The 17,284-nt window shown below is 39.7% G+C and overlaps 1 protein-coding gene across 1 annotated transcript in view; it reads right to left on the reverse strand.

Annotated features, from left to right (window-relative positions):
• Positions 1–3,864: 3,864 nt before the first annotated feature.
• LOC117031552 (contactin-associated protein-like 3) overlaps positions 3,865–17,284 on the reverse strand; it is a 195,914-nt gene continuing 182,494 nt past the window's right edge. Inside the window, exons 22-24 of the mRNA XM_033122038.1 lie at positions 11,658–11,885; positions 11,366–11,437; positions 3,865–6,350 (exon numbers count right to left, since the gene is read on the reverse strand). Coding sequence (XP_032977929.1) covers positions 6,157–6,350; positions 11,366–11,437; positions 11,658–11,885 — 494 coding nt within the window. The 3' untranslated portion in view covers positions 3,865–6,156. The remainder of the gene's footprint in view (positions 6,351–11,365; positions 11,438–11,657; positions 11,886–17,284) is intronic.

Here is a 17,284-nt window from a genome sequence, read left to right on the forward strand (position 1 = left end):
TCAAGAAAGTACTAGCAAACCCAAATCAACAGCATATCATTAGGATTATACACCATGACAATGTAGATTTATTGCTAGAATATAAAAATGATTCAATCCCTACCCCTCCAGCCCTCAGCCAGAGGCTAGTCAGTTCAGGTTCTCCTTGTATTTCCCTGGTACTTTTTGAACTGCTGCCCCAGTGCTGGAGCCCAGAACAAGTGAGTTTGTGAGAGACCGTGTCCATATGCAAGCCCCGTCAAGAGGAATGCCTGGGACTCCAGCAGCTCTCCATTTCACTCAGACACAATCCCTGCTGTTTTTCACAGCTGGATGTTATGGGAACTTCTCTCTGCAGCACTGATGATGCACCAGGCTGGGGACCCCGGTGTTGGACTGTGACCCCTCAGTCCTCAGAGTGACCTCTGCAGCTGAGATGTCCCTCCTGATTCTTCATTGCCACACTGTTGGTGTGTGACCTCCCGTTCTGTATCTCTGCCTCCCTTACCAGTCTCATCATGGCTTCTTCTTTACATTCTCAGTTATAGGAATTCTGTTCAGCTAGTCTTTAGGTGGTTCTCAATGATGGTTGGTCTATAATTTAGTTGCAATTTTGAGGTGATCATGGGAGGAGGCGAGCACAGCATTTTCCTACTCTGCCATCTGGACCAGCAGTCATAAAATGTCACAGATAACTATTAATATTAATCATTTGGTAATTACATAAGGTTCAACTTAATTTGCCCTAGGATCTTATAGTGTTAGGCAAGAGGGTAAGGGAAAGATTTGAAAAGACAGATGGCTTTAGAAAACTGGTGGTGAGCCAAAAGGGCATAGCTGGGAGAAAATTATATATTTTGGGTTGAGCCCTTTGCATTTGGGTGCAGACATCTGGCTACTGACAGCTCTAATGATCCAGCACCCCTCTTAAGGGGTTAAAAGACTCAGGGAGAAGAAAGTCACACGGGCATTCATGCAAAGGCTATATTTTGTATCTGTTTCTTCCTCCCCACCTGAGCAGTAGGTTGCTGTCATGCAGGATGTCATGTGGGGTCTCTGGTCCTGCTCCCCACATAAGAACACAGGACGTGGTGAGGCCAAAAAGGAACACCCACGGAGCCGTAGATACGGGAGTCATACCAGTATATTCTCGCTAGCGGCTGGGTTGGAGACACAGGAAGCAGGAGCCACACGATCCACAACCTGCCGTCCACTTCTCTCTGCCAACGAACCTCACTTGCTAGCTGCAATCCGCCGTGCTAACCACAATCTGCGCTTGCCAGCACCATCTTCTTGCTAGCCCCCATTTTTTGTTAGCGTAGCCACAGCAGTTATATTAGTGGCCAACAGCTCACTGGTTACAGCTGACGGCCAACTAGCCACAGCTGATGGCCATCCAATCACAGTTGATGGCCATTTAGTACCTGAGGCAGCACCTTTCCACGTGAGGCCAAGAGCCTGGAAACTACACTCCTGGCTCTGTCCCCATAGTTGCTACAGAGTGTATTGGGCTGTGTGGCCCTGCACTCTTAGGGTCAGTGCCCCAGGCAGGAAGTGGATCCTAGACATCAGTAACCAAAAATCTTCTCACAAAGAAAAGTCTGAGTCCTGGTGGACGAAAGTTCTAGATATACTCGAGGAATAAGTCCTTCCAATGTAACAAAATATTTCATAATAAAGAAATATATTCTTGAAAATAAAGCCAGGAAAGAGTGTTGCATCTTGTCAAATGCTTTTTTTTTTTTTTTTGCATCCATTATAATGCTTATGTAGTCTTTTGTCCTTCATGTGGTATTATATATACATTGATTGATTTTGAAAATATGTAGCCATGGGTTCACATGCACATAAAATTCATTTCCCCCACGACTTTGCATGCAAACCATTTCTTGTCTATCACTCTCTTTCCCATTCTTCTTCCATGCTGCTGTTCACCATGAGCCTGACTTAGGAAAAGGGAGAGACAGCCAGGATCCACTGAAGGCACCGAGGGACTCTTTAAACATTGTAATGCTTAGATTGCAAAACAGCAGATAAGCAGCCTAATCAACATATTTTCATTTAGTATGTCCATATCATCCCCCTTGTTTGAAGAGTATTTTTTATAATCCAATTTCATAGTCAGAGCTATTTATACTAGATGAAAAGTGCTTAACCATATTTGTCTTCTTTCAAGGCAAAGATCATGAACTTCACACTTTACTTTTAAAAAATCCATTGAAACTAAATATCTATCCAATGCCCTTTGGACATTTGGATGTTTTTATAAAAAACATTTTAAAAGTTCTGTAAGTAGTGGTTATTCTAGACAAACAGAATATAAATGTCCAATATGGTTTTCTATGCTTCTGGATAATACTGGGAAGGTGGTAAGGGGTGCTTTACTTCACAATGGAGGGAACAAGTGCCTCATTTCTACTCCCAATGATGAGTGTTAATTGTACGCTATTTGTCTTTTCTATTTGGAAATAAAACGTGGGGAATTATTATCTTTTAACTTTTATTTAATAGAAGGATGCTATTTGCAAATGGAATCTGCATGTTTAATTAGTGCACCAAAAATCCAACTCTGTCGGGGGCGGGGATGGAATTATTTTTAATCCGTTTTGAGTGTATAGCAAGCATTCAACAAATAACTTACTATTAAATTATTGTTCTCTGGCAAAGGTTTAAATATCAACATTCATAGGTATTTTAACTTGTAGTCAGTAGATATTAACAATTTTGTGTTTCATTTTGTGTTTGATCATTTAGGAGGTGTGATCAAACAATACGGTGAATGCTGCTGCCAAGTGCCATCCAACAGAAAGACAAGCATCTTCATTACGGGAAGTGGCGCGTCAAACCTTAGTTACAGTGTGTGACAAGTTTCAACTTGTTTGGTGCAGTCAGTCAGGTGTGAGCTATGGTTAAGAGAAAGTGTGTTTTAAAGTGTGCCGTAAATCATTCTCCATCATGACAATGCTTTGAGTCACACATTGCTTTTGGTATAGCAATATCTGTCAAATACAAACATGATGGTGTGTCCTCATCCACCTTATTCACTGGATCTGGCACTGTGTGACCTCTGGCTCTTACCCAAAGTCAAAATGACAATGAAAGGTAAACATTTTGAATTGATTCAGGATATTGAGGTAGCCACGACAGCACAACTAAAGACACTCAGGAAAGAGGACTTCCAGAACTGCTTCAAAAAGTGGCAAGAATGATGGAATAAATGTGTTCGAAATGAGGGGGAGTGTTTTGAGGGGGATTAATGGCAATGTGTCTTTTACTGTAATAAAATTTTTAAATTTAAACATTCACCATATCTTTTGATTACACCTTGTATATAGCATCATAAATAATATTAACAGATTATAATATTTTCTATATGAGTTCTGACAGTTGAGGTCACGAACTCATCCTAGGAAAAGTGCTACATGCCTCATTGCTGAATATCACTACGGTCACCTACAAAGTACTCCCCTTGGGAAGCTATGCACTGACGCCAGTGCCTAGTCCACCCTTCAAAGGAATTTTGGAACTCTTTCTGGAATGGCCATCAGAGCTGTTGTCGTATTACCCTTCATGTCCTGAATGTCATCAAAATGTCTCCCTTTCAATATTTCTATTATCTTCGGGTAAAGAAAGAAGTCATTGGGGGCCAGATCAGGTGAGTAGGAGGGTGTTCCAATACAGTTATTTGTTTCCTGGCTAAAAACTCCCTCACAGACTGTGCCGTGTGAGCTGGTGCATTGTCGTGATGCAAGAGCCACGAATTGTTGGCGAAAATTTCAGGTCATTTTCGTCTAACTTTTTCACGTAGCCTTTTCAGCACTTTCAAATAGTAAATTTGGTTAACTGTTTGTCCAGTTGGTACAAATTCATAATGAATAATCCCTCTGATATCAAAAACGGTTAGCAACATTGTTGCAACAAGTTCGCGAACTTAATTGTCAGACCTCGTACATACAGTAGAGATAAACTAATACACACCACTACAGAATGTGTACATTTGCACATTTTTTAATATTTAGGGGGAAAACAATATAATTTCATAATTCAAATTTTATTCAACTCTTCTTAAAAATATTTTCCTAATTTAATTCAAAAATGTTATTTTATTAACAAATAAGTAGGTAAAGTTTACAAATCAGTAAGGGAAAGTAAATGATGCATCACTGCAATTTCGTACAAATATTTTGTTTTCTCTTTAGAGAAGAGAGCAGAGTGCAGTGGGTTTCACTATTTATAACTCTGTAAAATTTGAGCTACTGAAGTGATGTGTTCTTTTAGAACATATGACGATCACTTGTTAAAGTGGCAGTAGTTTCATGATGATTACACTATGCTATGCATTCAAGCAAGCCTATCATTTCTGCATTGAATCCTTCTCTAATCTGCACAGATGTTTGGGAAAAAAGTATGTATATCATTCACCAAGGCAGGTCCTTCCTATATTACTATATTGAGATCATAAGAACCATTATTCATGTAAAGGAACATCAATATAGATTCAGTGTTGTGGTAGATGGACTTTAAGGTGGTCCGTATGATCTCAGCCTGCTGGTTCAAGTCTTTCCAAGTAAAACAAGAAGAAAAAAAAATGAGAAAAGATAATACAGAGGATATCTTTTTCCATTCTTAAAAAAACCTACAAAAACAACATTAAAGTAAGTATACACTCAAAGAAATAGCGAGGCTGAAGATACATAGTTCTAGCGGTCCTGCGCTGGTCAAAGTAAGCGATGTATCACCTGGCAGGCACATGGCAGGTGGGGTATGTGGAGTGCAGCACATTTTTATTATAATTGACTATTGAGTGAAAACGGTGGCTCCATACAATTATCTAATGACCACTGTCACAAAAGTAGTAACTGGAACAATCCCCATAGTTAATATGAACTCTTTGCTCTCCTAGTACGCAAATATACCCTACTATGAAATGAACTAGTTGATGTTGGATGCACTATTGGAAACTGACTGCAAGATCCTAGAATCCTGACTACAGGGATAGATTTATTTCAGATTATACAATCTGCATCTCCCTTAGCATAAGCATCCTTCCAGTAAGATTCCAAATAGTAACTAGATGAGATGGTAATTCAGGGAATGGTTTGCCCAATCAGTTCAAAATATAGAAAGGGAAATGGAGAGCTTCAGGTCAAAGTGTGACTTTTCCCTTAATAAATAAAAGACAGTCACAAGAAATCAAAAGATTGTTGTGATAACCTTTAGGAAAAGAGAATCACAGGATTACAAAGAAAAGTGACCCAATCACTTCACATTTAAAGGAAATAAATTTAGGATTATATTTCATTCAGATGAAATGGATGAAGGATACATGTGTAGTGTTAAGTATAGAGTTTCTACATGGGAACAAGTTTGGTTAGAAACTGTACATTTTTGGGAGCTCATCAGGTGATCATTATTATAATCTACAAAGACTATAATGACAAATCACAAAGAAAAATAAGCAATCATAGCAGATTGGTTGGAATGCTTTACACATGTTGCTACCTATGAATTTTCTGTTCGATAACTAAACTCAATACTAGAATTTCAGAGCCTACATTCAATACTCAATTTCATTACTAAAATGTATCCATACTGATTTTAAAAAGATGAATAATAGAAACAATCAGCCAAATCCCCCTCCCCCCACCATCCCCAGGTTTCTAATGCATTTTTGCCCACTGGGCTCTGGTTCACAGGAAGTTGGAAACCCAGCTGAAGGCCATTTGAGAAGCACTTCCTGGTTTACAAATGTCATCAGGGAATTGATAAAGGAATCATAATGTAAGTTTCCACATAACACGAAACATTCAAGTCCATCTTTGACTTTTATAAAGTTCTGTGTCACATTTTTAAGAGAGTAGGGCCACAGCTCAAGTCCTTATTCTCACTTAAAACCCAAGGTCATTATGCAAAATACATTTCAGTTTTAGGAGATCAGGTCAGAACAGTCAGAAACTGCTGAACAGTGATTGATGAGTGCACCTAAGTCATGTTACGTCAGTAGATCATTAAGGAGCCCTGGGCAGAGCCTCCTGGGACCGGGCGTGAGTAAGCTGAGGGCTCAGCATCCCCACCGCCGGTCCCAGGAGGACAATACTGGGGCTTCCTCCACTGGCAGCTCCTGGCTTGACAAGAAAGTCACATCATCACAGCAGTAAGTAAAACCACTGCTGCCGATCAGAAGAAATACTCTTTCTGGCTTTCATTGACTGTACTTTGCATGTTGAGTTCACGTTTCAGAGCAGCCTCAGTATTGTCTCCATTTTCTGGAATATTCGACTCATTTTTTTGGTATAACCATCTCTGTTGATAAACACGTATTGCTATGGCAGTGGTGCAGAGCAAGGTAAATATCACAACCGCTATCACACCTAGTGAGAAAAGAGAAAGGAAAAACACAGAACACAAACTGTGAATGTTGGCCTAACTGGAATCTATCCTAGCATCGTTTATATCATACAAACAGATGGTTCCCAACTTACAGTGAGTTCGATGTTTTGACTTTGTCATGGTGCAAAAATGCTACTCATTCAGTAGAGACCAGCTAGGCTAAGCTATGATGTTCGGTAGGTGATGCATGTTATTAAAAAATGCATTCTTGACTTAGGATGTTTTTAACTTACGATCAGTTTATTGGCATGCAATCTCATCATAAGTTGAGGAGCATCTGTACAGCATCAGACAATTTGAAACCAAGGGACTTATAACATGAAGGTTACTTCTAAGTCCACACAACCTTTAGATACAGCAGTTTTATGCCTTTATCCTAGACAAACCATGACTGGATTTCATTTAGTACAGTCACACTTAAATTCAGAAACACAATATGGCTTCTTAGGTCATGCCCACACTTCATGCTAATGAGCAAGCAGGTCTTAATTATTTTAAGAGTATAGAGTGTTTAGCCCATTCATAGAGTAATTATGTATAAGTATTTTAATAAAATTTGATTACATTTTGATGCTGATGTACTGCTGAACTACAGTACTGTGGTACATATACCGCTATCTCCACCAGGCCGATGGAGTCCTAAGTAATCTCTGCCTGGGAGTGGGGATCCCATCTGTGTGTGATCCCCTCCTTTCCTTGTGGGTGGGGCCCGTGACTTGCTTTTCACTGGCAAAAAAGGATAAAGGTGACAAGCTGTAGCTAAATACGTGTATCTGACTTTGTAATTACGTCACTTAAGATTGTGGCACCGTTTTGCTGGAGTCTCTCCCTTTCTGTTGGCTGTGTGGTGGAAAGAGCCATGCTGAGAAACCCCACCTGGCAGGGAACAGCAGGCGGTCTCTCAATGCTAAATGCAGGCTCTGGCCAGCAGCCAGGAAAAATCCAGAAGCTCTCAATCCTACAGCTGCAGGACACTGCATGCTACCACCAACCATGAGAGGCAGGAAGTGGCTCCTATCCCAGTGGGACCTAGAGATGAGACCCCCACCCTGGCTGACACCTTGATGGCCGCCTCACAAGACCCTGAGCACAGGATCCCAGTGAGCTGTGCCTGAACTCCTGACACGCAGAAACTGTGAGATAAAAATGTGAGTCGGGTTAAGCCATTTAGTGGGTGGCAGTTTGTCATGCAGCAATAGGTAATTAATATACCATAGTATTGCTAATATTCAGTTAGATGGAAAATAGATTATTTGACATCTTGTATTGGAAATGTTTCAAGTATTGAAAACATTAGCAATGTCAGTGATTCCCAACCTTTGCTGCACAGCAGACAGTAACTCAGAATCTTTGGGTGGGAGACTTGGACATCAGCATTGTTTTAAATGTCTCTCAGATTAATTTAAAGCACTGCCAGGGTTGAGACTGGCAAACTAGGCTGCAAAATGTTTACTTAAGCTATCATATTAGTGAAGAATGAATATCCAATCTATACTGCAATACATAAAAAGAAGCATTCATTAGTCAATATACTTTAAAGATTATTGATTCAGACATTAATTAATATCTCCAATTAGCAAATGTTAGAAAATTCCTGTTACTGCTTAGTTACGTAAATCAAATTTCTGTTGTAAACTGAATGCTCTTCATTGTACTCTGGGACAGACATAAGCAAGTATAGCGGAGCCCAAAAGACTCAAAGCTTGGTTGTGTGTAATTAGTCGCAGGAATTCCTGAGCACTGCTGCTAGGAACCCAGAGCCCTCCTAAGCTGGGAGGAGGTAGCATATTCATGAATTTGTGAATATTCTTAAATAGTCAAAGGTAGAATAACCATGATGTGCAATATATTTTGCATCTCACTTGACAACAATACTTTTAACTATTTTTATGTTTAGTTATAGAACTTTGCTTTAAAGAGCTATATCATCACCAATTTCAGTGTCAGGGACCAGTAACTCTGAATAATAGTGACCAGGCCACTGGGTAATACATACAATTACTGTCAGCATTATATGGAAACAGCCAGGATTTCATGTGTGTGATTGTTTTATCAGGTTTGGTAAGTCCTAGACAAACTTCTATCTTCACCCACTATCTGAAGATTAAGATACTTTGAATAATGGACCTGATGCATTCCAGAACCTTCCTATCAGCAACTCCCATGTAAATGTGTTTTTAACAGGTTCATGTCTGCCTGCCTCTCTATCTACACATCTGTCCCTTTCTCTTTCCATCTATCTATCTGCCCACTTACACTATGAACCCCTTGCCAGAAAGAAACTCATAGATACAGAGAATAAACTGATGGTTGCTAATTGGGAAGGGGGTTAAGGGGACTGGGTGGAAAAGGTGAAGGGATTAACAAGTACAAATCGATAGTTACAAAATAATTGTGGGGATGTAAAATATAGCATAGGGAATATAATCAATAATATCATAATATGTATGATATGTATCAATACATATTGTATGATCAATAACTATGTATGGGGTCAGACTGGTACTAGATTTATCAGGGTGATCAATTTGTAAGTTATATAAATGTCTAATCACCATCTTGTACACTTGAAACTAATATAATATTGTATGTCAACTGTAATTGAAAAAAGAAAGAAAGAAAGAAGAAAGAGAGAGAGAGAGAGAGAGAGAGAGAGAGAGAGAGAGAGAGAGAGAGAGAGAGAGAGAGAAAGAAAGAAAGAAAGAAAGAAAGAAAGAAAGAAAGAAAGAAAGAAAGAAAGAAAGAAAGAAAGAAACCCTCTGTGATCTCTGGTTTACCTGGTTTGAATGTTGTTTAGGCTAATTCTCCTTTCCTATAGTGTTCCCTTTGTTTGCAAGAGGGAAAACGGTAACGTAAAATGCAGAACATAGAGAAATCCACCTATTGTCATTATCCTTTAAACAGATCAAACATTGTACACGTGGGTACAGTCTGTGATTGGTTAGACAAAGGTCTAAGAACTCTTCCTAGAGCCACACACTGGAGGTCACTATACTCAGCAGCTGGCAAACCGGGGAGCAACCAGCCACTGCACAGATTGAAGCCAGGTGCAAGTGAATTGTGGGGCCCAGGAAACTGAGCTGTTCCCTACTCTGAGATCTTCCCTACTCTGGTTCTCCATTCCATCTATCAGGACCCAGTAGGATTTCTGAGGGAACTGGCTACTTATTTACTTTGTACATCTTGCCACTGATATATAGCCAAAAGCAATAAAGCTCCAAAGACCACATTTTTTGTTCTATTATCAATTTGACTATTATCTTTGCTTTCTCTAATAAAAGGGCAACTAAAATATTTTACAAATTTTCGGACTCCTATTCTGAAAATATTAATCACATTTAAGATGATTTATTTTAAATTAGCTTTTGCATTATAGCGAAATCTTTTCATTAAAAAAACAAATTAGAGTGATTTAGGATTATGATTTTAAAATAGTCCTTTTAGATATGCATTATGAATAACATTTATGTTTTTTGTGTGTTCTTTGAGTTATAAAATTGGGGTCATATGCCTCACTCATTACAAAAATGAAGTAGCTGAGATAGGAATGGAAATGTTAACATTCTTACATAGATATGGTCAGTCCTTCAAAGCGTCTGAATTTTTTCTAATTGTCTGGAGAAAACTTGGGTCTGGATGAATGCGGGCAAATGAACGGATCCAATCTGAACAGGTGAGCAACCCTTTGAACAGTGGACACCCAGTCAATCACCCACTCTATGAGTAATTACCTTATCTTGGGGTAGCAATAGAATAGACAGCAGTTTACTTCCTCCCCACCAAGGAGAGTTTGCAACTGATTCACATTTCAACAATCTAATTAAGTGAAATAAAGTGTCTTTGAATGATGAGGGAGATTTGAATATTCCATTTTTGAGTCAGACCTGGATAAATTCAGTTTCAGAGAATATATTGAAAATATTTAAGGTGCAATTCTATCTATCTATCTATCTATCTATCTATCTATCTATCTATCTATCATCTATTGTCTCCTAAGATTAATACTAATTAGAAAAATGCCAATTTGCATAGTTTAGGAGTTTCTCCCAATATATGTTTTATTTTTAATATTATTTTTAAATGTTTTGGGCTAATGGACTGAGAGGTGCATGACTATTTTGAATGGAAAAACTAAAAGTAAATGCTATATATATACCGTGTTTATAACAAAAATAAGACCTAGCCGGACAATCAGCTCTAACGTGTCTTTTGGAGTAAAAATTAATATAAGACCCTGTCTTATATTATAGTATATTATATTTGCTCCAAAAGATGCATTAGAGCTGATTGTCCGGCTAGGTCCTATTTTTCTGGAAAACAAGGTGTATATATATATATCACGTGTTTATATATATACACATATAAATAAATTTATATATATATGTATGTGTGTGTATATATATATATATATATATCCCCTGACAACTATCAATATATCAATGGCTATTTTCAAATGAAAAACCTTCTCATTATTCAATAGTTTGGCAACTACTCTTTAAAAAGTGTTTCAGTGGAACCATCAGTTCCTTCTTCAGAGATGCTGAATTCAGTGCTACAGGTAACCCCCGTATGACACGGCACTTCTATAACACAGCTTCACTCTAACATGGTTCGAGAATTAGAGATCCCCAAACACGGAACATAATAAAAGCTTAATAGTGATGACGAAGAAAACATTATTTAACACATATTAATATGTTATACTTTTGGTGAAAACTGCTTTAATCAAGATATTTCACTTAATTATAAAAATGTGATACTTTGCTTTTTTAATTTTCGGATCCTAACCCCCTTTCTTGTACTAGTTCTTTGTTTCGCATAACAGGGCATTTTTAGGAACCTAACAACCGTGCTGTACGGGGGTCACCTGTACATGAAAACACCAGCAAATATGTATGGCCGGCCACTGATGGCTCCATCGGCGCGGGTTCTCTTGTTTGGGTTACGCTGACAGTGACAACAACGCCAAGGACCTGGTCCTTCGCGGCCCTGTTACCTCCAATGACCGCGGAGCCATTTCTGTCCGCATTGACCAAGGGCTCTCCCTCATCTGTTGGTCCAGAACGACCTATAGTAGAAAAAGGCAGAATGACAGAGGCGAGAGGAAAGGCGGACTTTTGAAAAATTCACCAACAATTGAAAGCAGACAACTGCAGCCATGGAAATGAACGTGAACCGAAGCACGGAGAATGTAAAGACCAGAGAAGGGGAAGGTGAACCAACAGAGGACTTTTGGAAGCCTCCGGGATGCAGACCGGCTGGAAGATCGCGGGCGGAGGGCCACGCACCTGCGCCACCTGCGAGTGGCCGGGTCGCCTCCCGCGCTGGGACTCCGGGCCCCGCCCCCTGGGCACAGCGGGACGCGGCCACCTGTCCGCGGACGGTGACCGGGCCTGGGCCGCCTGGGAGCAGCGCCGCCTTCAGCGGGGTGGCGGGGCCGAAGCGCACAGAGGACAGGCAGCCGGTGAAGCCCCGCGCGCCGGCTCGCAGCGTGTCCGGGTCCGCGCCAGGGGGCTCTGCGGGCACAAGAAGACGGCACACAACGTTAGGGCGCAGGGACGACGGGCTGGGACGCAGGCAGAGCCGCATCTGCACAGCAAGGAGAACTGAACCTCTCTCCGAAGCCTTTGTCCTTCCTCAGGAAGGGACAGAGCCCACCTGTGGCCTTGGCTAATGACCTGCGGGACTACCTGCCCGCCAGCTAACTGCAGTTTCCCTAGCTGCATTCACAGTTACAAACCAATGAAATCCCGCGCCACTTCGTTTTTCAAATGATCATTAAAGTGGGCAACCTAAATAAGTAAACTAAACAGAAATAGTCTCAGAGATATAGAGAAAAAACTGAGGGTTGCTAGATACAAGAGGGGTGGGAATGGGGGAGAAGGTGAGGGGATTAGAAAGTGCCAATCAGTAGCCACAATATTGCCACGGGGATACGAGAGACAGTTTGGGGAATATAATCAATAATGTTGTAAAGATTTTGTAGGGTGTCAGGTGGGCACTTGTCTTACTAGGGAGACCACTTCATGGACAGCGTAGATACCTGACCACTGCAGCGAAGGCCTGAAGCTGAATAATATTGAATGTCAACTATAATTTAACATATATATGGTAACAGGATATGGAGTACAGCATAGGGAGTAGTCAGTGGTACTGTAACAGCTATATACGATGTCAGAGGAGTAGTACATTGGGGGAGGATTATCACTTTGTGAGGGGTGTAAATGTCTATTAGGTTGGTGCAAAAGTAATTGTGGTTTTTGCAGTTATTTTTAACCTTTTAAACAGCAATTACTTTTGCACCAACCTAATATTACATTGTTTTGTACACCTGAAACTAATAAAAAATATTTTTAAAATCGTTAAAATGTTTTAATAGGATTTGTGGCCAGTAATCAAGGTGGTCACAGTGAAATGTTTGTTGGGTTTGTGGACAGTAGCACTCTGCGATCCCTACTGCAGTTCTAACCTTTACACTTCCTCAGAGGGCTCTACAGAGAGGGAATGGAGACAAAATATAATGTACTACTGATGTTTCTTCAGTAATAGCTATAGAAATGAAGCTAGGTTATTTGTACCCTACCGCAGGTGCCGCCTGGGGTCTCCACACCCACTCCACACCCACTCTCCACTCCTACAACAAGGGTGGTTCCCTTTCCATAAATCAAGGCTTGCTCCCCACCATCCTGAACCCTTCCCCATTCCCCTACTTCCGCCTCTCCCCAAGCTGACCTAAGAGCAGCCATTACACAGGAGAGCAGAACATCAATTCATTCATTTCAGGGATTAATCATGTCCCTCGGTGCACTTGCTTAGTGGACAGTACATCGGACCAAGGGCAGTCAGTTGGAGACTTCACATGTTTCAGTGTGTCAGTCAGGGACACGTCCATGTACCCAGCAGAGGGAAACCAGTCACCAGGACAGGGCATGCGTTGTCACACCTCACCTTCACTGTGTGTAGGCCAGCTTGTTAGGAATCTCCTTTTCCTGACAACCATAGAACAGCTACCAAGAATTTACCAAATGGCTTTCATAGACAGGGCATTGTGCTAAGCTATTTAGAGAAGTTATTATTTAATGCTCACAGCATAACACCATGAGTGCTTTTATTCCTATTTTAAGTTAGTAACAAAGGAGTTTAGTGAACTAAGGTGCTCAAGTGGGGAGTGAGGGAGGAATCTGGTTCTAGGCCAGTTGTAGTAACCCCTTTCTCAACAGAATATTGTCTCTTTTATTATGTTAACACCTTTTGGATATGTTCATAATGCTCAGATCAAGGGACAGGTAAATGGGGGTCATTATACTATTCATTCTACTTTAATGAATGCACATAAGGTCAACAGAGTATATGTACATATTCTGTAAGTGCTTTCTGGTTGGAGTAATGGTCAGTCTCTAAGTTCATCCTGGGAATCTCAGCTCTGATCCAGTCTGTCGTGGTGTTGTAGTTAAACTCTCAGAGGACAATCTTTATTTCCTTTGAGTTTAACTTTGAGTTTTTGAGGGACACTGCTCTTTTGTCTCCATTTTCTGATAAATAACCGTAGCTTTGTTGGATATGTATTAACCAATACATACATGCTAGACGCTATGAAAAATAAAGGGCTCTTGTTAACAAAACTATAAAGAAGAGTGAGGATTTAGAGCAGCATCTAATGGCTTGCCATTACACAGTCACACTGCTAGTAAGCTGAAGCAGACTTTTGAACAGAGGCATTTGGACTCTGAAGCCAGGGTGTTTGACCACACTGCCAGCCAGCCTCACCTGGTACATCAGTTACGAAAGGTCACTGTTCTTGGATCATCTCACAGAACTGGTGGGAAGCTCCTGGTGGGCACGTGTTTTATTCTTGTCTCCCCCTGCACTTAGCTTAGTGTCAGTTGCATAGGATGCTTCATACGTTTTATAATCACAGGATAAACTTAGTCCCATTACCACCTTTGCGAAGTCAATTTGGGTGTCCAAATGGTTTTTAAACTGGGGCACTTTTCAAGGTGTGGCCTGAGGAGAACCCACCTTGTCATAAAAGATTACTGCATTGGCTCAAACTAAAAATGCACTTCCAGAGTTGGCTGCCATCTTGTGCCCCTGAGTTTTACTAAATGTCAGGGTATCTAAAGACATCCTCATTGTCACTAAAGTGAAGCAGCACACCCTGAAGCTTCTCCCTGAAGGATGGTAGAATACGGCACCCCAAAATATGCCACTTTGGCATAAGGGTTATTTTGAGCTAAAGTCACTTGAAAAACAGCAGGTGCAAGAGGGACACTCTTGACCGACCTTTTCTTCCTGAAAGTGGAGATAAAACTTCCATGAAAAAGCTTCCCTCTCTGTACCAGAAGGAAAGAAATATTTTTATCACCAGAGGCGGGGAGTCCAGCCAGACAAATCTGTACATACAAACCTTGTTAAAATAACTCCTATCTCCCTTTAGTCTCCCCATACATTTTAGTTACCTTTTCACAATCACTACTCTTTGTTCAACCTGGTATATAAACACTTGGGCCTATCTGCCTTTAGGGCCTTCATTTTCCAATGAGGGCTACCATGTACATTTACAAATCTATATGCTTTTCTCCTATTAATCTGTCCTATGTCAATTTAATTCTCAGGCCCAGCCACCAACCCTAAGAAAGGAGGGGTAAAGTTCTTATTTCCCTACAAACTCATGGGAGGTTTTTTGAATCTTATTATAGGTCTCCCCTTTTTTCTGTTAAACTTTATCTCACTACTTCAGTCTGTCATTCTTGAAAGACAAATCTGTTCTGTATTTACTCCTGGCTTGATCTAACTTTGAGACTTTCAGCAAATGCATTGGGAGCCACTTGGGCTTACAAAATTCTGTTCAGTGATTTTAAAGTTTCGAAAGTAAGTGTTCGCTATATTAAAGACCTCTATAAACCACTAAAATTAGGGGCATGTTTACATTGTTATAATCATAATGAACATCTCTCTGAAACATGTAGCTATCTTGGACAGGTTGATTATATGAGACATGAAAAAGCTTTATGCACGAGGAATTTCAGGTAGATTCTTAAATATAATGAAGTAAAATGAGCTTGGGACAACTCAACTAAATGATTATTATAAATTAAAAGGTTCTTTAAAGATTACTTCCTTCAGGATTTTGAATTCAGACAATACATAATTCTTCAAGAAAGGCACCCTTGCTTGTATATACTTGAGAGACTGTAAAGAAGAAATAAAAAGAAAGACACTGCAATAATAATATAGGACTTTTGCAAGGCTAAAATACTGAAACAAACAAACAAAACCCAAAAAACTACATACAGGTCAATTTAAAGTTTTAGCTGTTGAGCAAAAAGAGTGACCAGGCAACATTTGCTTTCTTGGTCAAAGTCTGACATGAGTGCTTCCAGGCCAGGGTAACACATCCAATCTAGGGCAGGCATTCATCTTAATGAATTAGACCAATTTTGTGGATTTATTTTTTTAGAGGTAACCTAGCTTCATTTCTGTAGATGTCACTGAAGTTAGGTTCAGCTGCTTGCCCCTTGTGAGCCAGTGATGAAGAGACAAGAGTTGGTGGAAAGAAAAGGTTTATTCAAAATGCCGGCATTCTGGGAAGATGGCGGACTCCTGTCTCTAAGGCTATCTTCCTCATTTGGAGAATCGCCAGAGGGTTTTTAGGTGCATAAGAAGAAGCAGAACAAAGATGATTCCTGGACACTGACATATGGGAAAAAAAAAAAAAAAAAAAAAACCAAAACAAAACAAAAAGCAATGCTTCCCAGAGTCTGGTTTGTCCTAAGATAAAGTTATCTCAGACCCTGTTGTAGGAGTGAATCTCAGCCTGGTTGCCGGCAAAACAGATGTCGATTAAACAAATTAACGAGGTATGCATGCAGCTTTGGGAAAACAAGATCATTAAATCCAGTAAGAGGGGAGGGAAGCAAAGAAATTTAGTTTTAAACTAAATTACTTTGTTAATTGAACTAGAGTGTTAAATCTTGACAATAGAAAAATACAGTGTCACTCTTACAGAAATTGTGCTATTACTGAAGAAAGAAACATTGGTAGTACATTATATTGCATTATATTTCCCTGTATTTCAAGAATCTGTACTTAATATTTATACACACAAGTATATGTGGATTTGTGGGTGTAGGTGAATTTGTATGTACCCAAACAGCCCATCCTTAATCATGCAGATGTAACTCTGTGTGCGCATGCATGTGTGGGTGTGAACATACATGAAAAGGTTTAGTTCTCATAGTTTCCTAACCCCTTTATAGTTTCCATCCTGAGGCCATGGCTGTGATTCATTTTTTGATTGGAGTAATTTTCTAGTATTTTCCTCAGATAGGATGCATAGTTAACATTTAATCTCAATCCTTTTTTGTTATCCAAAATCTTTTTTTATACTTGTCAGATAAATGATATATTACATGCTTGAGTTGCACCCCATTCTTCTTAACAATATAACGATATTGTTCCATCATTTTTTCCCCATTGTTACAAATGAGAAGTAGAATGCTAATGCCAAAATAATTATTTTTTCATTGTAATAACTTCTGTCTGGAAAGTTTGGAAGATTTTTCTCTGTGGTTTTGTAATTCAGGAATTTTCCTAGATGTGTGTCTTTCCTTGCCAGAACTGATGAGTCCTTTCAATCTGCAAGTTTTGCTTTAGTTTGGAGAAACTGTCTTTTTTAAAAAGTATACAATTATTGTCTTTGATTCTAATTCTTTTTCTGGATCTCCAATTATGCATGTTAGATATCTCAGAGCTAAATTCCAAATAACTCTTATTTTCTCTCCTAATTTCTATCTTTGTCTTTTTGCTCTGTAGTGAGATATTTCATCTACATAATAATCCAGGCTACTATTTAAGGATAATTAGTGATAATTCTTTCCTTTAGACCGCTCAGAGAAATTTTGAAAAATCATAT

This window comes from Rhinolophus ferrumequinum, chromosome 12 (assembly GCF_004115265.2).
Source record: "Rhinolophus ferrumequinum isolate MPI-CBG mRhiFer1 chromosome 12, mRhiFer1_v1.p, whole genome shotgun sequence".
NCBI lineage: Eukaryota > Metazoa > Chordata > Mammalia > Chiroptera > Rhinolophidae > Rhinolophus > Rhinolophus ferrumequinum.